Genomic DNA, 27,485 nt, shown 5'->3' on the forward strand with positions numbered 1-27,485 from the left:
ACTTATATAGTGACGTGAATGCACGTGTGTGTGGCTGCTTGTACTAGTCCGGACTGATGTCAATTTATAGCGCTAGCTGAGATACCATGCCGCAGTTTAACATGAATGCCCCGCTCAGACACAGTATACTGACTCCGAGCCGACCAGTCCATATTTTAGCCCCTTAATGCCGAGCGCCAGACAGGGTAACAACAAGTACCACCTTTTAACGTCTTTTGGTATGACGCGGCCGGGGATCAAACCCCAGACCTTCCCCTCTCAGGGCGGACTCTCTACCACTGGACCACGGAGGCGGTCCGATTGTAAATAACTTGACTGAAAAACAACAATACAACCTGACTATACAGTGAATATTTTATGAATAGTTATGAAGATAAATAAACATTTTGAATTTCTTTCAAAATTGAAATAGATGAATGTATGTCATTTATTATGAATCGATTTACAATGCATATGTACATATATTCGAAACATAACGACGTGTAGTTATGAACACGCCACGCTCATGCTTAGTTCATGTACTCAGTGATGAAATGACACTCTAGCTGTGTCAGTGAGTATACGAGGTCATTTTCGGTCAATTCCCAGTGTCAGTTTGCTTCAACAGGTCATTCCGTCTGAAACGAGGGTGATGAACAGTGTAGCATTCTGACACGATGGCAGGAATGTCCTTGACACGAATGTCAGCAGTTTTCCAGCTACTAGTATATAAAATCGAACCTTCTGCAGTCAAACCAGTGGCTGAAAACATGAGCACGTATCCACGTGCCGGTTCTAATTCATAGTACAGCCATTATTCCGCTTGGGAATCCCGACGGGTGCCGCCTGAGGTGAAAAGATACTTAAGTGCCCCCAGGTTTTCTTGCCTTAGCAGTCATAACCTTGTCTGCAACGCTGCCCTGTAGGAGTTTGGCTGGGGTGTAGTAGTGAGTGAGTATGGTTTTACGCCGCTTTTAGCAATATTCCAGCAATATCATGGCGGGGGACAACAGAAAATGGGCTTCACACATTGTACCCATGTCGGGAATCGAACCCGGGTCTTCGGCATGACGAGCGAACGCTTTAACAACTAGGCTACCCGACCGCCCCTGGAGTGTAGGACATAGGGAACAGAATAATAAACCACGAAGCCCTCATTAGAAGCGTGACGTAAAAACAATCCTGTTAATTAAACCCAGGCCCCCACAGCTACAACATGTACAAGTAAATTAGTCATTTTCATATAAATTGCCGGGCATCCATGTTATAGTGTGTCAGAAAGTAATGTGATCAAACTATATACCCTGCCGGGCATGAGACAATATACACTAATGTTTGATCGTGGTTAAGAATGAAACAAGAAATGGTTATTCGGTGGTGATCTATACGAGTATCAAAATTGCGTTTTAGACCTCAAGTTTGCAGTGTTTGGTTGACTGTTTTCAGTCTTGTAACTTTTTGATAACGTTTGAAATGTTTCGTATTATAGGCAAACGTTGACGGATTACAAAGTAGACACAATTTATGGATAACAATTTCTTTCTTTCTTTCTTTATTTACTGTTAAGGCGACGTTTCTGTATAAATTCTTATACCGTTGTCAAGCAAGCAAGTTGTTATCCATAAATTGTGTCTACTTTGTTTGGAATGTTTTGTCAAATCCAATTTTCAAGTGCATACTTTCTTTTGACCGGCAGTTTAAAATTCACGACTATGCGTGTTCATAATCTTAGCTTTGGAAGAAAGAAATACAACAATAACTTTCAACATTGAAATATTGTTATCTGCGTACTAGATAAACATTTCATGGCATCCGCGCTGCACTGCGGCATCCGGAATGCCACTCAATGCCATCCGGGTGATGTCAAAAGGCAGACACGTACATGATCTTCAGACGCGCGCGATGTACATATTTTCTTCCATAACATCCCTCTGGCCACGTCAGCAGGACAATGTGACCGCCTCATCCAGGAGAGATGGCTGCAGCAGGGAATGTATGACGTGTCTGGTTGTATTGAAAACGGGATTACGTCAACGCGAACAGTCAGTGTAGGTCAAGGTTGACGTATGAGTGTTGGCGTGTTAAGATAACAAGAACGTACAGAAATACTACTGTCTGCATCACAAACCGCAATACAATGGACATGATATCGCGCTTTTTTTCTAAATGTGTTTCAGTTCTGTTATGAAAAAGACATATCTACGGTTATTCCATAGTTATTCGCCAATCGTAATTTCGCCCGTTTTGGCCTTGCTTCAATAAAATATGGAATTAAATTACACCTCAAATAAACATGCGAGCTACTATTATTCTTTGTGACATTGGCTACTCTATGCATCCGTAATACATACAAAGGTTAGTGATCTGAAACACCACAGGCATAAAAACATACCCAAATCGCCCAAATTCGAAAGCAAATGGTCTTCCATTAGTTACCAAGGCAGTCAACCGAAAGTATATACAAATCTGTGTATTCCAACACACAGGCGGATATTTCCTTGGATAAATAAAATAAACCCATACTCTTCTTCGTTAGAGACCCAGAGGCGTGGATCTGTCTATCAGAAGACTTTATACAGACGGACTATGGAGTGATGCGTACATGGTGCCGTTCATTGACCAAAACAAAACTCATGGTGACATCCACAACACGGCCATGGCGTCAGAGGTGGCGTCTTATTGCACTCGCCCGTCCATCATCACGGTATACACGTCACTCGATAATGGCGCCGTCATAACAACAGGCCAACTCAGACTGAAATCATGTTGACTCATGTGTCTGCAAGAAAAGGGAGAATCATGTTGATGCGAGTGGATTAGCGTGGAAGGTATGTGTCGATTTTAGGATGAGAGGTGAACGCTTTCCAGAACTTTTAAATCAAGCAGCAAAAACCGTTGACCCACCTGAATTACAAGGTAACAAAGCGTTGCTATATAGTAATGTCTTTTGAATAAATGCAGTCGCAATCACCCGGATTGGTGTCCTGATTAACGAGGTCCGGATTATCGAGGTTTCACTTTCCCTCGAACTATAAACACCTAGGACCGCCTCCGTGGTCTAGTGGTAGAGAGTCCACCCGGAGAGCGGAAGGTCCGGGGTACGATCCCCGGCCGCGTCTTATCTAAAGACCTTAAAAAATGGTTCATGTACTTGTTGTTAGCCTGTCTGGCGCTTGGCATTTAGTGGCTAAAACAAGGACTGGTCGGCTCGGAGTCAGTATACTGTGTCTGAGTGGGGTATTCATGTTAAACTTTAGCATGGTATCTCAGTGAGCTAGCACTATAAATCGACATCAGTCCGGACTAGTACAAGCAGCCACACAAACACAGATATGTACGTCGCTATATAAGTGCAATAATGTTGGACGCGACGTTAAACCCCATTTCACCTCACCTCACCTCCTGGTATACAGACACGCATGATCCTCATGGTCACCGGACATCGACATGCCCGACTTTCATTAGCCTATTTTGACCAGGTCGTTTTAAGGTTCTGTACATATAAATCTATGAACTATACAATGTATGAGAACGACAATTTGAATCAGTTTTGAAAAGCGTCCACTTGTACTGTACATGAGTGTTTGTGTTGGCGTCGAGTGTTACTGCAGCTTCTCGATATACTATACTGAACCGCAAAAGAAACCTCCCCATGGACAGATATATAAGAGACCATATTTGTCCAAACACTGTAAACATATCAAAAAGATGCAACTTGGCAAAACTGATCTTCAAGGTTGATATTAAAGTGTCAAATGTTCTTAAAGTGAAAATGGCATCACAAGTCAGTATCTCGTGTGTCGGCCATGTGCATTGATGACTGCCGTGCAACGTCGATACATGGAATGGATGAGGCGGTTGATGAAGGCCATAGACTCTTGAGTACACACTCTGAGGAACGCCTGACGCAGTTCAGCTGCAGTTGTCGGCCTTGGTCGGACGTCTTCAGCCGTCTTTGAATCTCGTCCCACAGGTGCTCAATGGGATTTAAATCGGGACTGAGGGCATGCCACTGCATGGTTCTGATGCCATTCTGCTGGAGGAAGCCTCTTGCTGCTCTCGCAGTGTGGGCATGGGCGTTATCATGCTGAAACTCGTGGTTGCGTCGACGTGCTAAATGAGGTAAGGCGTGTGGCCTCAAGACTTGATCAATGTACCGAGCTGCTGTGACACCATTGCCTCTCTCTGGACCGATGTTCTGGAAGACCACAGGGCCGACCCTCTGTGCAAGACCAATTCCACCCCACACCATGATGCTCGGACCACCCCACGAGTCTCTCTCAACAATACAAGCATCCGAATAACGTTCCCCACGGCGTCGCGAGACTCTCTCTTTCTCTCTGCCATCTGCTGTTGAGATACAGTAACGACTCGCGTCTGAGAAGAGGTCTCTTCTCCACTGCTGTGTTGCCCAGTGAAGACGGTCCCGGCGATGATGTGGTGTCAGAATGGGTCCTCGGTGTGGCCTGTGATAGTGGAGGTGCCTGTTCGTCTATCGTCGACTCACGGTGTCCGCACTAATGTGTCGCTGGTGTATCCCCGTGGTCTGTCGAGCAGTTTCCGCAGCAGTAAAGCGATCTTGCAGATGCTGTCGCGCAATCTGACGATCATGACGTCGGGTAGTAACCCTTGGTCTTACCAAGATATATAAATGACAACTTTTCATGCAATGTTACTTAGGTGACGTTTCTTTTGCGGTTCAGTATACTTTGTAAGTAGTCAACGTGTGTGAAATTATATATTAAGTAATGTTTTGTTTTAAATTTTAAATATATTGAACTGTGCACTCGAATATTAAGTACTTTTAGTGCAGTGCTCCAAGTGACATCATATGGATTGACACATTTCCAAACTGACGATTCCTACTGCTTGACACATTTCTAAATTAATGAACTCATACGGCATGACACATTTCCAAACTAACAATTAATACGTCTCGGCATTTTCCAAATGAACGAAATCATACGGATTGACACATTTCCAAATTAACTAAATGTTCCTAACAAATAGTCCAAACTTGATATCCAAATTTCTAGAATTTATGAGAGAATGTTACGACAATCCAGTATAAAAACAATAAAATAATTGCGGCCTTGTTCACAGAAAGCGGAGATGATCCCACAAACCTTTACATCTCCCATAATGCGCTGTCTTGATGACCACCCCGGTGCGGCATGCGTGTCTCTGCATTTGGCAATAACTTGAATAGGTGTGGCCATCACTGCCACACACGAAGATGTTCTCTTCCGCCCCGGATAATATAGAACAAGCGTCCTTGCAGTTGACGCACTGGGGCAGGCCGGAAGTGTAGTTCATCAGACACCGTCGGTCATCCGGGCACTTCAGGGTCTCGCAGGTCAACCCACCTGACAACATAGAACAACGAGTCAACCCACCTGTCAACATAGAACAACGAGTCAACTTACCTGATCACAGAACAGGGAAAGAGTGAGTTGGATTTAATGCCATGAAACATAAATCAAAATGTTAACACGGCCCATAGAAAGTATTCATTGCAACTGAAGGGAAATAAAAATCTTATTAATTTAAACCAGGAAGTAAATTGCATGTAAAGTTAATATGAAAATGATAGCATACCTTATTTCCTCTGTAAGGGGAAAGACTCACTAAATCCTATTATTACCGAATAATTACATGGCCTGCTTAACAGTCCCCGGGTTGAAAGAGTAAAGTGAACTATCCCTTTATATCACCGATAAATGGAAACGCGAGATCCCGAAAGAGTTGAAGTATTTGGCGTCGGAACACGCCATGATAAAAAATTATGTATCCCTACAAAACGTAGATTTACGGCAGTCGCAAGGCTACGAAGGTTTGTGGAACGTGGCCCTGGACAATAAATCCAGGTCTAACATAGGTGAGGTGAAATTGGGTTTTAACGTTGCGTTCAAGATTATTGCACTCATATAGCGACGTGTATGCACGTGTGTGTGTGTGTGTGTGCGCGTGCGTGCGTGCGTGCGCGTGCATGTGTGTGACTGCTTGTACTAATCCGTACTTATGTCGATTTTATAGTGCTAGCCCACTGAGATACCATGCTACAGTTTTACATGAATATCCCACTCACACACAGTATACTGACTCCCAGCTGACCAGTGCTTATTTTAGCCCCTTAATGCCGAGCGCCAGACAGGGTAACAACAAGTTCGTCTTTGAACGTCTTTTGGTATGACTCATACCCCCGACCTACAACTAGGCCACGTAGGCAGTAAAGTCATAGTGAATGAAAATGCCTTTTTAAGAAGATAAATGGTATTTATTTGCAATTTGTTGTGTAAAGCTGCGACTGTAAAGTGTAGAAGATTCATATAGAGCGTATTCTTGAAAATATAATATGATTAGAGAATTGTAATTTTTCGATTTACCAATGCATGGCCCTGTGTATGCAACTCGAATAGCCGCCCCTTTCATACATATGGCTGCCACTAGATGGCACTGGCTGGAGTAAGTGACACCGTCTTCACCGCACAGGCTGTAGAAGGGGACGTTGGAACAGTAGGTGTTGCAGGGCACGCAGTGGGGTAGGCCATGCTGATCCTGAAGACAGTGATGTCCACGTCTGAAGCACTTGACGCCGCGACACGAGTCTGGGACAAACATGGAGTAACCCCATCAGGGAAAAGAACACAGGAAATAACAATTACCTCTGTCACGCCCTTTGGGAAATTCATTATTGAAGTCACAGGGTAAAACAAGTTAAAACAATTTCATAATTCCAGAATGTCCGATAAGCGTTTTCTAAAGCTGATTTCACCACAGTAACCTGTACCTGTCATACTAGGAGACTGAATAGGTCGCTTGGTTGGTGGTGTGTCATCGTACTCATTACATCAATCACTGGTTTGTGTGTTACAGACGCGATTATTCACAGACCGTCATCATACTGATTGCGGCGTTAAACAACAAACAAACAATACCTAAATTGTTCCCAAGACTAAGACGGAAACATAGTTTTCATGGCAATGTCAGTTCTCGATCTTGGAAAGGCAGTGTGAAATGTTCGCCCTAATACAATGACGCTATGTTTTCACGTGTAACCACTGACACCGATACAAAATGCTAAGTTATTAGTAAGATCATTCGATATATATAGACGTGATACCCAAGAGTTATTTTCTGTTGGGAAGTATACAGCCGCTTCAATCAATGTTGATTTTGCACTAACCAGCAAAATGTTTTATATTGCTTTTTTTTTAATTTGATGCGTATCGCTGTCGGCATCTTCCTACTTGCACCTTATTGTGGCATGATTGTTATTTGTTTGCTTCATAACAACGGTGTAAGGTGCAGTTGAATTAACATCAGACATACCACTTCGAGGCATCCGCGTTGGAAATAACACTATCCACTGAACAATAAACTGCCAGAAAGAAAGTAGACACTTGAACGTTGGATTTAACCTAAAAACAGGCTGAAACAGTCGCCGAAACACTGCAAACGTAACAATAATAACCTTATCAAATACACCACTATCGAATAAAATATGGGTGTATACTTTCCTTTTCCCGGCAGTGTATATACAGCAAACTACGTTTATAACGAACACACTAAAACCGAACTTCGGTTATAACGAACTGCAAGTCGGGGTCCCTTTAAGTTCGTTTTAACCGTAGTTTACTGTACTTTGTTCACATTACTTTCTGAAACAACATGTGTCTACCTTTACAGTGTCCCAGGTACGCAGGCTTCACCTCTCTGTTGTGCTTGCAGTTGTGGCGAAGCATGGCACAGTAGTGCTTGTAAGTTTTCTGATCAGAGCCACACAGAACTCCCATCATCTTCAGGTGGCGAGGACACTGTGGGGAGCACACACATCTTGCTTGTCCATGCCTCACTCGACACTTCCGGTCAGCACCGCACTTCACTTTGTCACACGTTTCTGGAGAGGGATTAAATTTTGTTTTCATGAATTATTTGAGTAGTAAACTGTTATTATATTCTCCTCGCAAAACACGATATTCTTATTTGTGGATCCCAGATTTATTATCGTAAGTTCCAAAACTCATGATGCACCAAAAACATGCATACAAATTCCCCAACTTGACAAAAAAGTTCATTGTACAACAACAGAACAAGGAGCTGCTCAACTTTTCTGTTTGTTTATTTGTTTGTTGAAGCAATATTCGAGCTATAGCGTCCCCTAAAAAGACATTCGACCCGTGAAGATCGGTGAAGAATAGGCCTTCAGCAACCCATGCTTGCCGTAAAAGGCAACTATGCTTTTCGTAAGAGGCGACTAACGGATCGGGTGGTCAGGCTCGCTGACTTGGTGGATGCATGTCATCGTTTCCCAATTGCGTGGATCGATGCTCATGATGTCATTTACTGGATTGTCTGGTCCAGACTCGATTATTTTTAGACCGCCGTCATATCGCTGAGTGCGGCGTTAATGTAAACAACAACGTTGTAATGTTATCAACGTCACTGAGGCGGCTCAAGCCACAGCTGGACCAGCTACTGGTGGGCATGGAATCTATAACAATGGCGATTCAGTACAGTTGTCAATGAAATTTCATTTCAAGACGAACTTGTCCGCTCTTCGAAAGACCACGCACAGGACGCCCAAGGGTGGCAATGGAGAGAAGGCCGTTACTTGCCTCCGTACGCCTGTTGAAACAGTTTTACTGGAGATCTCTCGAGAATGATCTCCAAAAGGTGACATGAAACAGGGTTCCTTCACGGATTGTCCCGAATTTACTGTCTGTAAACCAGCAACGCCAGCGGCACTAGCAACGTCAGCAACATCATCATCACCTCTCACCAATAGCAGCAACCTCAGCACCAACAGCAATACCCGCAGCACAGTCACGTCAGCAACACCAGCAGCACCTCTAACTAATAGTAGCATCAGCAGCACCTACAGCACCAGCAACATTAGCAACATCATCCAAACCAGAAGCATCAGCAACCTCAGCACCATCAGCAAAACCAGCAGCACAGCAACGCCAGCAACTCCAGAACACCAGTATCATCAACAGCAACATTAGCAACATCAACAACGCCAGCAACGCCAGCAGCACCAGAAACACCCGCAACATTAGCAACACCATCAAAACATCGGCAACGCCAGCACCATCAACAGCATCAGCAGCATCGGCAACACCAACCAAACTATTAGCACCAGCAACATCATTGACATCAGCAACGCCAGCTTCAGAACACCAGTAACATCAGAAGAAGCAGCAAGGGATGCTTTGGGCAAATTAGTATTGCAACTGAAGGGTCAACATTTGGTTATGATCCTGCCTAGACTGCACCGATGGGAGGGTTCGTTTCCAGAGGAACAACACAGAATAATACGCCAACTATTCCACTATGATGAAGTAAAGTCCTTTAGGATGTGTCTGTGACCCCGAGCTCACGTTCACCCCCAGACTCACCTTTCACTGTCGGATGATGACTGCTGTGGAATGAGTGTGATAGATCTCCTGACCCGTGCATGGTCAGCAGGTGTCAGGGCTTTCCTCACCCGTGTCATTGTACAGTCACTGTCACATGGAAGTATTTGTATTTGGGTGCATCCGTTTACAGTTGTTGATGCATCATTTGCGCGGTGAAACTTGCGTTGATAGTTAGACTATCCACAAAATTATCTTACTTAATTGTGAGAAGTAACTCTCGTCATAAATAAAACTCGAAAACCGCATCATTAATAATATAATAGACACCACGGAGTGGGCTTCGTGCTTATACGCCCTGTGGTCCAGTCCCTATACTCCCTGTAACCAAGTCCTTATACTCCCTGTGGTCCTGTCCTTATACTCCCTGTGGTCCAGTCCTTATACTCCCTGTGGTCCAGTCCTTATACTCCCCGTGGTCCTGTCCTTATACTACATGTGGTCCCGTCCTTATACACCTTGTGGTCCAGTCCTTATACTCCCTGTGGTCCTGTCCTTATACTCCCTGTGGTCCTGTCCTTATACTCACTGTGACCCAGTTGATATACTCACTGTGACCCAGTTGATATACTCACTGTAACCCAGTCTTTATACTCCCTGTGGTCCTGTCCTTATACTCCAGGTAACCAACTCCTTATACTCCCTGTGACCCAGTCGATATACTCCCTGTGACCCAGTACTTATACTCCCTGTAACCCAGTCCTTATACTCCCTGTAACCCAGTCCTTATACTCCCTGTAACTCAGTCGATATACTCGCTGTAATCCAGTCCTTTTACTACCTGTAACCCAGTCCTTATACTCCCTGTGGTCCAGTCCTTATACTCCCTGTGGTTCAGCCCTTATACTCCCCGTGGTCCTGTCCTTAAACTCCATGTGGTCCCGTCCTTATACTCCTTGTGGTCCAGTCCTTATACTCTCTGTGGTCCAGTCCTTATACTCCCTGTGGTCCTGTCCTTATACTCCCTGTGGTCCTGTCCTTATACGCACTGTAACACAGTCGATATAATCCCTGTAACCCACTCCTTATACTCACTGTAACCCAGTCTTTATACTCCCTGTGGTCCTGTCCTTATATTCACTGTAACCAACTCCTTATACTCCCTGTGACCCAGTCGATATACTCCCTGTGACCCAGTACTTATACTCCCTGTAACCCAGTCCTTATACTCCCTGTAACCCAGTCCTTATACTCCCTGTAACTCAGTCGATATACTCGCTGTAACCCAGTCCTTATACTACCTGTAACCAAGTCCTTATACTGCCTGTGGTCCAGTCCTTATACTCACTGTAACCCAGTCCTTATACTCCCTGTAACCCAGTCCTTATACTGCCTTTGGTCCAGACCTTATACTCCCTGTAACCCAGTCCTTATACTCCCTGTAACCCAGTCCTTATACTCCCTGTAACCCAGTCCTTATACTCCCTGTAACCCAGTCCTTATACTCCCTGTAACCCAGTCCTTATGCTGCCTGTGGTCCAGTCCTTATACTCACTGTAACCCAGTCCTTATACTCCCTGTGGTCCAGTCCTTATACTCCCTGTAACCCAGTCCTTATACTACCTGTAACCCAGTCCTTATACTCCCTGTAACCCAGTCCTTATGCTGCCTGTGGTCCAGTCCTTATACTCCCTGTAACCCAGTCCTTATACTCCCTGTGACCCAGTACTTATACTCCCTGTAACCCAGTCCTTATACTCCCAGTAACCCAGTACTTATACTCCCTGTGGCCCAGTCCTTATACTCCCTGTAACCCAGTCGATATACTCCATGCAACCCACTCCTTATACTCCCTGTAACCCAGTCCTTATACTACCTGTGACCCAGTCGATATACTCCATGTAACCATCTCCTTATACTCCCTGCAACCCAGTACTTATACTCCCTTTGGCCTTGTCTTTGTACTTACTGTGACAGACATGGCACTGTGTCGCTCCCCCTGTGAACAGCATTGTGTGGGTGTGAGATGCCACGTCGCGGGGGGTCCAGCTGATGGCAACAGCTGGTATGGTGAGGCTGCAGCACTGGTCACGTGATATGTTGACACTGTACATCTGTCTGCACCGTCCATTCCTGCTCCTGGACAACCAGCAGATGCCGCCTAGAGATAGAGATCACAGCTGGTATAGCTTCATTGAGATCATAGTATAGGTTCACTGAGATCATAGCATAGGTTCACTGATACCATAGCTAGTATAGGTTCACTGAGATCATTGTAAAGGTTCACTGAGATCATAGCATAGCTTCGCTGAGATCATAGCTGTTATAGCTTCATTGAGATCATAGCATAGGTTCACTGATATTATAGCAAGTATAGGTTCACCGAGATCATAGCATAGCTTCACTGAGATCATAGCATAGCTTCACTGAGATCATAGCATAGCTTTACTGAGATCATAGCTTAGCTTCACTGAGATCATAGCATAGCTTTACTGAGATCATAGCATAACTTCACTGAGATCATAGCATAGCTTCACTGACATCAGAGCATAGCTTCACTGAGATCATAGCATAACTTCACTGAGATCATAGCATAGCTTCACTGAGATCATAGCTGATATAGCTTCACTGAGATCATAGATAGTATAGCTTCACTGAGATCATATCTGGTATAACTTCATTGAGATCATAGTATAGGTTCACTGAGATCATAGCTGGTATAGCTTCATTGAGATCTTAGTATTGGTTCACTGCGATCATAGCTGGTATAGCTTCATTGAGAATTGAGATCATAGTATAGGTTCACCTAGATCATAGTATAGGTTCACTAAGATCATAGGTGGTATTGCTACATTGAGATCATAGTATAGGTTCACTGAGATCATAGCATAGGTTCACTGAGATCATAGGTGGTATAGCTACATTGAGATCATAGTATAGGTTCACTGAGATCATAGGTGGTATAGCTTCATTGAGATCATAGTATAGGTTCACTGAGATCATAGCATAGGTTCACTGAGATCATAGGTGGTATAGCTTCATTGAGATCATAGTATAGGTTCACTGAGATCATAGCATGGGTTCACTGAGATCAAAGCTGGTATAGCTTCATTGAGATCATAGTGTAGGTTCACTGAGATCATAGCATAGGTTCATGGAGATCATAGCATAGCTTCACTGAGATCATAGCATAGGTTCACAGAGATCATAGCATAGCTTCATTGAGATCATAGCATAGCTTCACTTAGATCAATGCATAGGTTCACTGATATCATAGCTAGTATAGCTTCACTGAGATCATAGCATAGCTTCACTGAGATCATAGGTGGTATAGCTTCATTGAGATCATAGCATAGGTTCACTGAGATCATAGCATAGCTTCACTGGGGTCATAGGTGGTATAACTTCACTGAGATCATAGTATAGGTTCACTGAGATCATAGCATAGGTTCACTGAGATCATAGGTGGTATAGCTTCATTGAGATCATAGTATAGGTTCACTGAGATCATAGCATGGGTTCACTGAGATCAAAGCTGGTATAGCTTCATTGAGATCATAGTGTAGGTTCACTGAGATCATAGCATAGGTTCATGGAGATCATAGCATAGCTTCACTGAGATCATAGCATAGGTTCACAGAGATCATAGCATAGCTTCATTGAGATCATAGCATAGCTTCACTAAGATCAATGCATAGGTTCACTGATATCATAGCTAGTATAGCTTCACTGAGATCATAGCATAGCTTCACTGAGATCATAGGTGGTATAGCTTCATTGAGATCATAGCATAGGTTCACTGAGATCATAGCATAGCTTCACTGGGGTCATAGGTGGTATAACTTCACTGAGATCATAGTATAGGTTCATTGAGATCATAGCATAGGCTCACTGAGATCATAGCTAGTATAGCTTCAATGAGATCATAGCATAGCTTCACTGAGATCAAAGTATAGCTTCACTGAGATCATAGCATAGCTTCACTGAGATCATAGCAGAGCCTGCAGAGCCCTTCGCTTGGATGAAGGCAGCTGGCCTGAAAAGTGAAACAGAAGGCTTCCTGTCTGCTGCCCAGGGCCAGTCATTTCCAACTCGAAACCGTCAATGCGTGATTTTGCATCAAAATATGGCAAATATGCAGACCTCGCTTTCGAAATGTCACGCTTGCATCCCAATTACCAAGTTTTCTGACCCCCTATTGTTCTTGGTGCCTTAGGTTTGGTACCTCCCAATCTGTTGACTGACAATCGGAGAGTAGTCGAGTTTGCTACCAGGAATGTTGGGGAGTCTTCACATTCTCTGATAAGGTCTGGGTGGGTTTGACACGGCAGCTTAACTAATGCAAACTGACTTTTTAAGTTTGTCCTAGGTACTACCAACAATGCGCTTGAAGTACCATGAGTTTAAGTAATTCTTAAAACAAAAGTCTTGGGCGTTGATGCTGTATTGTTTGCAAAACACAATAACACAACAGCAGGAACATTTTGTTGACGCGAATACATAGAAATGTCAACAATGCCCATATTTGGGCATATTTAAATACTCATGCACAAGCAGATTTGCAACCGGTTTCAGTTTGGTCTGTTAACAAAATAAGGTTGTTATGTATTACACTTAAATACACATTTAACGTATTTAAAGTGGGTACTACACGTGAAGAGCCTGGGTAGAAAAAGGCGATTATGCTTGACGTAAGAGGCTTCTAATGGGATCGGGTGGTCAGGCTCGCTGACTTGGTTGATGCACGTCACGGTATCACACTGCGTGGATCGATGCTCATTATCTCAATCACTGGATTGTCTGGTGCAGACTCGATTATTTACAGACCGCCGTCATACAGCTGTAATATTGCTGAGTGCGGCGTTAAACAACAAACAAACAAACAAACATAACATGGGTAATAAATAAAATACTACACTCATTCCCGTTAGATACAATTTTTACGAAACTATATACACTTTTCAAAAACAAGAAACGCACAGGTCGATTTTTAGTAAATTTATGGTACCTAAGAAAGTCGATATATTCAATTTAATATCATAGATACAAATATAAAATTTTGAAGCTCGATAGTCACATGTTGTCGTTGTACAAAAGCATTGAAAACTGTTCATTATCATGTCACATTAGGCCACGAGGTTGCGCTGAACTCAGTATCTCGTGTGACCGCCCCTGGCAGCAATCACGGCTCCGCATCTCCTCGGCACTTACTAGATAATAAGTGTACGAATTCTGTCCTGCGGAATTCTGCACCATTCTGCTTCTAACGCGTTGGCCAGTTGTGGGAGTGTCTGCGGCGTGTTCTAACGTTGACGTACACGTCGATTGAGTTCATCCCAGAGGTGTTCGTTTGGGTTGAGATCTGTAGATCACGACGTCCAGGGCAAGACGTTGATGTTGGCATTATGAAGGTAGTCTACCGTGACACGAGCTGGGTGCGGTGGAGCGTTGTCCTGTTGAAACAGCTCCCTCTGGCGATCAATGATTGGAAGATGGTGAGGTTGAAGATTTTGATTCATGTAGCGATTTGCTGTCAAATTTCCCTGAACCATAAGTCAGATATCCTGGTGTAAGATATAGGTCGGTCGGTTCTTGGACGGTCTCCAGTGGAATTTGGACTGTGTGTATCGGTCCCAAAGGCGGCAAATGGTGCTGTGGTGGACGTTGAAGTGGCGTGCAACAGAAGACTGCGATCCCCCTCTTTGGATACGTCCTATATTCCGATATGCAGCGCTGAGTCTCGGTATTTTCGAACTTAAAAAATGTTGACAACTGAAAGACAAATTATTGGCTTCTGCTTGCCTATTTATAGCCACTACCGCGTGTTACGAATGCCATAACTTGCACGTGCATTTTGCTTTACTGTTTTCCTCCGTGACATTTTTTAACAAGTGTGAAATCAATGCCGTTTAAGACATTGCAAATCGACAATGGCTGCGTTTTGACGCACCGTTTGTCGAATATCAGGCCACCAACATTTTCCAATAACATATATCCAATTTATATACCGGATCTTTTGTGTAGTCAGGTTTAATGAACCACATACTACCTGTGCTTTTCTCTTTTTTGAAGAGTATATCCGTTTTAATGATATATTCGATATATATATATATATATATATATATATATATATATATATATATATATATATATATATATATATATATATATATATCCGGGTCAGTACACACGCACTCTTTCTCTTAAGGTCAAATCGAGCCAGACATGACGGCAAGCAAGTCCCAATATAGCCTTCTAAGGCTGCCTACATACAGAATCAGTATCAGGCAACATGAAGAGCTGAAGGCCTTCATGTAAATAACGCCACTTAGTATACGTAACTGATCAGCCGATGGCAGATGACAAGACAATCGACTGGATAGTTCAGATGGCGTACCTAGCAGACCCATGTACATAGGGAGGCATTAAGAGCTTGTCTGAAGTTCACTGCCGTCGCCGCACTTTGTTTTTGAATTCCCGGAATAACTCATCATGCATATCTCTATTATAACCAAGATGCATTTACTGCATGTCAATGAAAATTGGTAGATGTCATCTTGGGTCGGGTCGCGATCTGAAAAGACTGTGAGTAACGTGTGAATTCAAAGTCCCAGAGGTCATTCTAAAAGTATGTTTGCCATTTTCACTTGAATGCCCTTTTCTGCAAATATTTATTATATCTTATCCATGTGCTGGTTGTATCATTTGACTACATTGATAAGTGATGACTATAAATGATATCAGTAGGTCATTGTGACCTACTTTCCATGAGAATCTTACGCTATTATTTCGTTTTTACGTTGAATTCCTCCAAGGGACACCGTATTTGCTAGACAACCCTTGAAGATGAAGGTTAACTTCACGCTCAAGGTCATAGATTCAAAAACTATTATAATCCTGATAACCCAAGTAGTGTTCTCAGTAATAAAATGGATTTTGGTCTTAATGATGGCGCATTGAATTTGGAAACCTTTGAACGACTTTTATTGAAAGTGAAATTCACTGGAATCGTCAATTGTAAGGTAGTGTTGGGTGCCCTGAACCAACCCTCTGTTTGTATTAGAGTTTGTAAGAACAAGCTTCCATGCCTTCAGCAAAAAATAATCCAGCATTCTAGAATTAAGGGTAAAGGGCGTTAAGTGCAAACAACTTCCCTTGAGGTAGACGGAGGCATGGAACTTTCTGTTTTAGAGAGATCCTGCATTACACACATGTTTTTCTCAAGCCGGGAGTGATGTTATAAAAAAACAGGTACATTTTCTTGTTAGTGTAGCTAGAGGCATGGGACTCTCTGTTTTATAGTCGTATCACATATGGCATGTTTTCCCTCCAAGTGATATCATTCAATCAAAAGTGCATACAATTTTCTTACTAACATTATTAGGGCACAGGACTTTCTTTCTAAATGTTTTGCATTATACATTTGCATAAATTTTTCGTATTAATTATGTTTGATGCATGGGACTTTCTGTCTTAAAGTGAGTGTGTATGGTTTTACGCCGCTTTTAGCAATATTACAGCAATATCACTGCGGGGGACATCAGAAATGGAATTCACACATTGTACCCATGTCGGGAATCGAACCCGGGTCTTCGGCGTGACGAGCGGACACTTTAACCACTAGGCTACCCGACCGCCCCTTCAGTCTTAAAGACGTACTGCATTTGGGCATATAAAATAGTGGACATCTCTTGTATTCGACGTGTATTTTACCAACTCTGAAATGAAGTCCATATATCTACGTTATTAATATAGGAATGGGACTTTCTGTATCAAAGTTGCGCTGCACTGGTAAACCGCAAGAGGTGAGGTGAAATTGGGTTTAACGTTGCGTCCCAGATTATAGTGTGTGTGTGTGTGTGTGTGTGTGTGTGTGTGTGTGTGTGTGTGTGTGTGTGTGTGTGTGTGTGTGTATGGCTGCTTGTACTAGTCCGGACTAATGCCGATTATAGTGCTAGCACACTGAGATACCATGCCACAGTTTAACATGAATACCCCACTCAGACACAGTATACTGACTCCGAGCCGACCAGTCCTTGTTTTAGCCTCGTTATGCCGAGCGCCAGACAGGGTAACAACAAGTACCATCTTTTAACGTCTTTTGGTATGACGCTCTCGGGAATTGAACCCCGGACCTCCCGCTCTCCGGGCGGACGCTCTACCGCTAGACCACGGAGGCGGTTTAAACCGCAAGAGCCTATAAAGGCTCGCCTAATACATATTTTATTCAAAATATATGATATTTACGAAAGGAAACTGCACATGGCTGATAATCTCTATTAATGTTTTGAGCGTTGAGTTTTGTTTTTGTTTGTTTGTTGTTTAACGCCGCACTCAGCAACATAGCAGCTATATCACGGCGGTCAGTAAATAATCGAGTCTGGACCAGATAATCCAGTGATTGACATCATGAACATCGATCTACGCAATTGGGATACGATGACATGCATCAACCAAGTCAGCGAGCCTGACCACCCGATCCCGTTAGTCGCCTCTTACGACAAGCATAGTCGCCTTTTAGGGCAAGTATGGATTACTAGAGACCTATTCTACACCGGATATTCACGGGTATTTGAGAGTTGAGGGCTTGAAAGAAAGCGAGTGACAAGCCAGTATTATGTACGCCGCTTTAGGCAATATACCAGCCACAGCAAGGCGGCGTTGCATGACTGGGGTTGCACATTTGTACCTACATGTATGGGAGCGAACCATGGTCTTTAGCGTTGCGAGCGAAACCTGTAAGTGAGAAATATTGAGTTTTGTAGAAGGTCAAGGTCTGAAACCAGACACGACCACGGAGCTGGTCTAGCAGATGACGTAACGGGTGTTCTGCCCGCCGCTTTGAGACTTGAAACAGGCGTTGATCAAATGAGGAGGGCGTGGTCACCGAGATGTGGCATGGGTTCAGAATGATACCACAGTGCATGATGTGCAGAAATATATTCACCTGACGTAGATGTCAATTATTTGGCAAAGGTTTCAGGTTAATGAGCTGTGACGGGAAGTTATCCGTCTCTCCGATGAATAGGTTAGATTTGCGCTTACTAGGTTTCAGTAAGACTGTGATGGGTGTGGCTTCAGACGTTTGTTTCAGAGAGATGAGCGAGCGTTGAGGTCAGAGGCTGATCTAGGTTCGTGCACGACTGATGGAATAGGGGTAAAATTGGAATCTATAAATGCACGTTATTCATACGCTTCTTCAGAGCTCCTCCTGCACATTTGTTCTTCATCATTAATATCTAAAATTATTTGTAATATGAAACACAATTAAGTTAAACGCATCATTACATCGACGTGTTTTTTCCAGTACAGTAAAGTACGGTTATAACGAACTCAAAGGGACTACTAATTTTAGTTCGTTTTAACCGTAGTTCGTTATAAGCATATATACAGCATAACTACAGCAAATATTCGGGACCAAAAGAGTAGTTCGATATATCCGTCAGTTCGTTATAAGCGTGTTCGTTATAACCGTAGTTTACTGTATGTCGATACAATTGTGAAAATCGGTCGACGTCAAAATGATAGCCACAGTTCCAGAGTAAGAGTGGGATCGGAATTTATTGAAACCTTATTGAGTTGATCAATGTGTTGGTGTTAGTTTGAGGTTAGCTGCAGAGGACATGAAAGAGCAGCATCACTGAACATATGTCAGGCTGGGTGAGCTACAGATGATACTTTATGAAGGCTGTGTTCACTAGGGCCGGTTATGGTTGTGTGTACTCCGTCGTCCAAACATTGTGAGGAGAGCGGGCTCTGAACACACGCTCACATTTGTGAGCGGTTTTGTGTGTGTACCACAAAACACAGCTTCTGCAATTTATCATGACAATTATATAAATACGATTAACCTATATAATATTACAAGTGTGTGACGAGTATGCCAGGTATATAGAGAAAAGTGCACATGTTATGCTTATTTCATTTATCAATAAAAGGCTCCGCATAGGCAGGTAAGTATGTCAGGCATTCTCTGGGACGACAAGGCCAGTTGTAAACAGTTAGTCGACGAAACGTGCATGTTGAACGTATGCAGCGTGTCTGTGTTTGCAATCCGTCAGTCAGATAGACTACCCAACATAGACGCATGAACAGCTCAACACACTGACCCGGTTGCGCAGTGGGAGGCAGTGAATGCGTGAGTTGGATTGAAGGCCGATTTGACCACTCTTTACATCACATCATGATGTCGGGATGGCGAGGGAGGAAAGTCCGAGCACAAGAAATATAATAAATATGGACCGGGATTTGAAACCGCCTAAAGGACGCAACTCTGCAAAGAAACATATACATATGGACATGAACCTGCATGGTAGCAACCATATCCAAAACATGAACTCTACGCGATATCGTCTTCATCCAACAGGTGAACACTCCGGTATATCTACTTCATCCAACAGGTGAACCCTACGAGATATCTTCTTCATCCAACAGGTGAACCCTACGAGATATCTACTTCATCAAATAGGTGAACCCTACACGATATCTTCTTCATCTAACAGGTGAAACCTCCGTGATATCTACTTCATCCGAGAGGTGAACCCTCCGTGATATCCACTTCATCTAACAGGTGAAACCTCCGTGATATCTACTTCATCCAACAGGTGAACCCTACGCGATATCTTCTTTATCTAACAGGTGAACCCTCCGTGATATCTACTTCATCCAATAGGTGAACCCTACGCGATATATTCTTCATCTAAAATGTGAGCCCTCCGTGATATCTACTTCATCCAATAGGTGAACCCTACGCAATATCGTCTTCATCTAACAGGTGAACCCTCCATGATATCTACTTCATCCAATAGGTGAACCCTACGCGATATCTTCTTCATCTAACAGGTGAAACCTCCGTGATATCTACTTCATCCAACAGGTGAACCCTACGAGATATCTACTTCATCCAATAGGTGAACCCTACGCAATATTGTCTTCATCTAACAGGTGAACCCTCCATGATATCTACTTCATCCAATAGGTGAACCCTACGCGATATCTTCTTCATCTAACAGGTGAAACCTCCGTGATATCTACTTCATCCAACAGGTGAACCCTACGCGATATCTTCTTCATCTAACAGGTGAAACCTCCGTGATATCTACTTCATCCAACAGGTGAACCCTCTGTGATATCTACTTCATCCAACAGGTAAACCCTACGCGATATCTTCTTCATCTAACAGGTGAACCCTCCGTGATATCTACTTCATCCAACAGGTGAACCCTACGCGATATCTACTTCATCCAAAAGGTGAACCCTACGCGATATCTTCTTCATCCAACAGGTGAAACCTCCGTGATATCTACTTCATCCAACAGGTGAACCCTACGCGATATCTACCTCATCCAAAAGGTGAACCCTACGCGATATCTTCTTCATCTAACAGGTGAAACCTCCGTGATATCTACTTCATCTAACAGGTGAACCCTACGCGATATCTACTTCATCCAAAAGGTGAACCCTACGTGATATCGTCTTCATCTAACAGGTGAAACCTCCGTGATATCTACCTCATCCAAAAGGTGAACCCTACGAGATATCTACTTCATCCAAAAGGTGAACCCTACGCGATATCGTCTTCATCTAACAGGTGAACCCTACGTGATATCTACCTCATCCAACTGGTGAACCCTACGCGATATCGTCTTCATCTAACGGGTGAACCCTCCGTGATATCTACTTCATCCAAAAGGTGAACCCTACGCGATATCTTTTTCATCTAACAGGTGAAACCTCCGTGATATCTACTTCATCCAATAGGTGAACCCTCCGTGATATCCACTTTATCTAACAGGTGAAACCTCCGTGATATCTACTTCATCAAACAGGTGAAACTTCCGTGATATCTACTTCATCCAACAGGTGAACCCTACGCGATATCTTCTTTATCCAACAGGTGAAACCTCCGTGATATCTACCTCATCCAACAGCTGAAACCTCCGTGATATTTTCTTCATCCAACAGGTGAACACTCCGGTGTATCTTCTTCATCCAACAGGTGAACCCAGTGTGATATCTACTTCATGCAATGCGTGAATCCTAGGTGATATCTATTTTATCTAACAGAACCCTGCGTGATATCTACTTTGTCCAACATATGTACCCTAGGTGATATCCGCTTTGCCCAACAAGTAAAACCTACATATCTACTTTTCCAACCAGGTGAAACCTACATGATATCTACGTTACCCAACAGGTGAAACCTACATGATATCTACTTTACCCAACAGGTGAAGCCAACATGGATCCTACTTCATCCAACATATAAACCCTACGTGATATCTACTTTATCCAACATCTAAACCCTACGTGATATCTACTTTATCCAGCCAGTGAACCCTACGTGATCTGTACTTTATCCAGCTTGTGAACACTACGTGATATCCACTTTATCCAACATCTAAACTCTACGTGATATCTACTTTACCCAAAAGGTGAAACCTACATGATATCTACTTTACCCAACAGGTGAAACCTACATGATATCTACTTTACCCAACAGGTGAAGCCAACATGGATCCTACTTCATCCAACATATAAAACCTACGTGATATCTACTTTATCCAACATATAAACCCTACGTGATATCTACTTTATCCAACATCTAAACCCTACGTGACATCTACTTTATCCAGCCAGTGAACCCTACGTGATCTGTACTTTATCCAGCTTGTGAAACCTACGTGATATCCACTTTATCCAACATCTAAACCCTACGTGATATCTACTTTATCCAACATCTAAACCCTACGTGACATCTACTTTATCCAACCAGTGAACCCTACGTGATCTGTACTTTATCCAGCTTGTGAACCCTACGTGACATCTACTTTATCCTCTATGCTCTGTTGTACCCTGTTATTACGGCAACGTTAAGTTTATTGGAGCGGGGTGAAATACGCCGACACCGTGAAGGGGCACATAGTTTCTGTACTTGGTATCTTGGTCCACGTGGTTATCTGTGTTGTGCAACCTATTTACTCTGTGCGTGCTTTACATATCTCCTTGTGCATAGGCTTTGTGTCGTTAAACTATTGATCAATAACAGTACTTGGTCGTTTAGGCATTTACAGAATGTCGGTGACTGAGTTTGTTTTTGTTTTTGTATCTTGGTGATATAGCAGTATTTGCTACTGTTCTACTCCGCGCAATATTTATCAACGTGCGGTTTTGATAAATACCGACACTAATTTGCCAATGTCACCCCAACTAATTTCTCTTATTTAGAAACATTTATTAACTGTTCAAGCGTATGTGGCATGATATGAATTACATTTCCTCAAATCACGTTTTGTATATTGAACCATAGACAAATATGGTATAAGAATAAGACACCCTACATTAATAGAAACTTGAGTTATGTGTAAAAGTAAGTCCATAGGTTTTAGAAAAAAATACTGAAATTATTCAAAATAATATCCACTGTGTTTTTACATGAATCAGTATGATGACGGTGTTTGGGAGCATAAAGTCTGAATCATGTGTCGGGAGTTGTTAGAATCCCACTCCACATAAACACACAAGTGAACACGAATGATTGTTCCAAGAATCTATCTTAACAACGTGATTATTTCATAAATATTTTACCGTACTATCATAGACACACGGGTTTTTTCCGTCGGTTCCTTAACATAAATCTCAATACCCAAGCATATATTTACTAACAACAATATATCCGTTTTGAAAACATATTGCATGGTACTAAACATTTTTTACTTTAACTCAAAAATACCTAAAGCAAACAGAAGAATGAAACGAATACAATTGAAAGTCTTACCATTCACAGAAGAAAAGTGGCTTGCTGCTAAACACATTATGACAACACTTATGACGTTCATGTTGTCGTCTTCAGAAGATGAAGGAATGCGTCCGGGTACCGTCGAGACCCTCCCCGCAGTCACTTTCTCAACGGAGACTGGGTTAGGTACTGACCGCTGGCTCGAGTGGTGGCGCCGTACTCTTTTACTTGAAGAGGGTATGCGATATAGGCGACTACTACTTTCTGTGGGTATGTACCAGTCCCGAGAGATACAGCTTCTACGATCTGTGATGGGGGGTCGGAGAATGTACACCTGGATGTCTGTGGTCACATCGAAAGAACTGTCGTCAGGAGGAGTGGGTCTATAGGTTCATACGACGTGTTACTTACACGTCCTTAAGATGCGTTCACGGGACCCGGCTACGTGATATACGGCTTTCTAAATCCTCTCCTGGTTCAATGAGGTCCGATCCAGATCCGACGACAGTGGCACGTGTTCTGTGACTTAGCGTGAAGGTTCTGTGCTTTTGCTTTTTGTTTCGAGGTAAAGGGGCGTATCCTAGATCCTATCCGTCTTCTGCACTCTGTAACGCTCATTGAATTGACAGAACATTGTCAGTGGGTGGCCATCAAACAGATCGTCTCATGAAATTGGAGGAAGTCCTTTTCAATAAATTGTTTCCTGACTAACCTGGTCCCTGCATCAATCAGACGGATCACCCGGACGCACGGTGCCTCTGATCCGAAAGGTTGCTGTCAAAGTTATAAGAATATTCAGTTGCAGGTGATCAACACTCCCAGGATTGTTTCATGCGATGGGTCGAATACGCACAGCTGAGAGTAACCGTAAATCTCTATAACCAGTCAATATAACGTTATCTTGAGCCGAGTCAATAAGTTATATTCAAAGTCGTTTGTGAGGTCTCGCTATGGCGTATGTCCAACAAGTGAATTGCAATAGACCTGCCGATGATTGACAGCCGTCACTGGATGCGCCACGCCGCCGCGCATTGTCACACTCTGAACACAGGTGCGCGATCACTCGAGGCTCCGCGCGGCCGCTCACGTATGCCGTTGTAAAGTGATGCGGGACAAATATTAAAAAAAATATCAACTAAACGTCCTTATATCTCAACAAGGTGACGTTGAACACATTAGCGCTGTTACTTGTGAAAATGAGCTGCCCGTGATAACTTTTTGATCGCGTGTTTCTCCATTTCATATGATGCTTACATTGATGGTTAATGCCAGAGCTTAAAACGTACGTACTGGCACTTTTGATTCCCATATTCATCTCTGTTTAAGTCCGTAACTGAGAAAGGCCTGTCCTGGAATGACACATGTAGTGGCGGGAGATCATTCTTGGATAAGTCAGTTTGCTGTCGTGTATGTAGACAAACATTTAGTCCCAGGAATAAAGTTATCTTTGCAATAAATATATATCTACTAAATGATATAATAAAATCCAAATGGAGCTTGGAACAATGCTTAATTTCAGGAATTTGCCAAAAATTCTAGACTTGAGTTTGAATCATGTTTAATGTATTCCAAGGGACACAGACTATGTTGTGTGTTACAGAGGGGTACGAATGCTGTCGGTTGCATGCATCCCTTGGGGAAACGCTTTTGGAAAAGAAGAACCTATCACAAATACATGGTTGTAAATATTCCATAGCAGTGTTAGAAACTAACATTTTTCGTCCACTAGTCCTTACTATGATAACATATAGCAAAACCCTTAAAAAAGGCAAATTTCTACTAGTCCTTCTGATACCTTTACCATTGGGCAGTTTGGCAAGGACTATAGGACTAGTGCCAATTTCTAACGCTGCATAGGGTTGACAACACAAAAGAAATGTCGACTCCATTCTCTTAAACAGATGGCCGCCAAAGGTTTCTTTCCCCGGAGTAAAAAGAATCTAGACATTGTTTGTCGCGACAACAGATGGCGAAGTTGTTCAGCAGCATGAACATCTATATTTGGTCAAACGTCAGACTGTCAGGATATATAACAATAAACAAAGAATCATAAATGGTTTTCTTTTACAATTTGAAATTAGATACACTCAATCAATGTCAGAAAGTAAGGGAAATTATTGCTGAGATTGTTTCATCTTACGCCCGAGGACTGATTTGCCGAGTGAAGGGGAAAGAGAGGAATAGAGTGCCTGCTCCGAGGCAGCGAGTGACACCTTAGCTATGCTCTCTACACGATGAACACAAGTAACGAGCACATACAACGCTCCTTCACTTCAAACCCAAGTGTTTAGAGATTCAGTAGATGTGAGTGAGTGTGGTTTTACGCAGATTTTAGCAATAGACACCACGCAAGGGACATCAGAAATGGGCTTCACACACTGTACCCAGGTGGGGAACAGAACCCGGGTCTTCGGCGTGACGAGCGAACGCTTTAACCGCTGGGCTACCCGACCGCCCCGATTCAGTAGATTACAGGCTACTGGAACACAGGGGAATATTATTGTCATGGGTCTTGTCCAAACTCTGTTGTCATGGGAAACATCTTTTCAAATTGACTTTTATTTCAAGAATAGAACATATTAAAGTGAACCCCGTTATATCAATCAAGGTTGACGTATGTGCAATAACGTATTATGTATATGGATCTAGCTTTACGAATATAGAAATATAATATCGAGGGTTGTCGTGGACATGCATATGTACTTACGTATGTACTAAACAGATATCGAGGGCTGTCGTAGGCCGTTATGTGAAACCAGGGTTAACGTTTGTAGCAAACGTACATTCGGGGCTATCATAGACCGTTATATGAAACAAGGTTTACGTATATACTACAGCAAGAGGATATCGAGGTCTATCGTAGACCATTTTATGAAACTGGGTTTACGTATATACTGTAGCAAGAGGATATCAATGGCTTTCATAGACCGTTATATGAAACAAGGTTTACGTATATACTACAGCAAGTAGATATCAATGGCTTTCATATACCATCGTATGAAACTGGGTTTACGTATATACTGTACCAAGAGGATATCGAGGTCTATCGTAGACCATTGTATGAAACAAGGTTTACGTATATACTACAGCAAATAGATATCGATGGCTATCGTAGACCACTGTATGAAACTCGGTTTACGTATAAACTACAGCAAGTGGATAAAGAGGGCTATCGTAGACTGTTATATGAAACTAGGTTTTAAGCCCCCAAATGCTCATTATTTTCATTAATAACTTTAATAATTCCTTTATGGAAGATGATGGTGGCAAAGGTATCACCTGATGGAGGTAATTTGCATGATGTCTCAGCTTTATCAGAAGGATGAAATCAGCTGCAAAAGAAAAATAATGCACTAGGGTTGTTCTGTAACAGCACAGGTATGAATTTAACGAAAACCAAGGTTATTGTCTTCAGGCAAGGTGGTCCAATACGCACTTATGAGAAATGTCTACAAGGGTGAGTCCATCGAAGCTGTTTCTTTCTATAGGTATGTGCCCCGGCACGGTAAAACATTCACTGTATAGTCAGGTTGTATTGTTGTTTTTCAGTCAAGTTATTTACAATCGGACCGCCTCCGTGGTCCAGTGGTAGAGAGTCCGCCCGGAGAGCGGAAGGTCTGGGGTTTGATCTCCGGCCGCGTCATACCAAAAGACGTTAAAAGGTGGTACTTGTTGTTACCCTGTCTGGCGCTCGGCATAAAGGGGCTAAAACAAGGACTGGTCGGCTCGGAGTCAGTATACTGTGTCTGAGTGGGGTATTAATGTTAAACTGCGGCATGGTATCTCAGTGAGCTAGCACTATAAATCGGCATTAGTCCGGACTAGTACAAGCAGCCACACAAACACACACACACGTACATGCACGTCGCTATATAAGTGCAATAATCTTGGACGCGACGTTAAACCTCATTTCATCTCACCTATAGGTATGTGGGTTTAACATTTACGCCTAAGTCTGAGTAGGGTCCAGGTTGTTTTAGCATCTCAGGCTACTAAAGCACTTTAAGCTATGAACAGTTTCCAAAGAAAACTTGGTAATATTATTTGTACTAGAGACCTTTTTTAAAATGTGTATTCTATGGTTAATCCCAGTTTATGCTATGGGTCAGAAGTTTAGGGCACTTCATATTGGAAAATAATAGTCCCTGTCCCTTTATAAGCATGTTCTGAAAGTATACACATGCACAATGTCCAATATGGTTTTAGGCGAGTGTAGAAGGTATCCCCTACAGGATGTTTACAAGACGAGAGCTATCAAATAATGGTAAAGACTCTCACGTCTTACATCTGCTAGACTGCCATTTCAGTGTTGCATAATGCTTACGGGTCCAGATGATAGCGGGAAAACAACATGGGTCACCAAAGTTAACAACATTTCATTTGGTTTTGGCTCTGCCTTGTTTAGCCCG

General features: G+C 42.8%; 1 protein-coding gene across 1 annotated transcript; it reads right to left on the reverse strand.

The window, feature by feature from the left end:
• Positions 1–352: 352 nt before the first annotated feature.
• Positions 353–24,108, reverse strand: LOC139473730 (follistatin-like). Its single transcript, XM_071256456.1, has 6 exons — positions 23,116–24,108; positions 11,308–11,499; positions 7,661–7,879; positions 6,366–6,587; positions 5,106–5,345; positions 353–2,758 (listed from the first exon to the last, which is right to left on the reverse strand). The coding sequence occupies exons 1-6, from the start codon at positions 23,174–23,176 to the stop codon at positions 2,751–2,753; spliced, it is 942 nt and encodes a 313-aa protein (XP_071112557.1). The 5' UTR covers positions 23,177–24,108; the 3' UTR covers positions 353–2,750.
• Positions 24,109–27,485: the final 3,377 nt, after the last annotated feature.

Source organism: Haliotis cracherodii, unplaced genomic scaffold (genome assembly GCF_022045235.1).
Source record: "Haliotis cracherodii isolate W230 unplaced genomic scaffold, xgHalCrac1.p SCAF_1, whole genome shotgun sequence".
Classification (NCBI taxonomy): Eukaryota; Metazoa; Mollusca; class Gastropoda; order Lepetellida; family Haliotidae; genus Haliotis; species Haliotis cracherodii.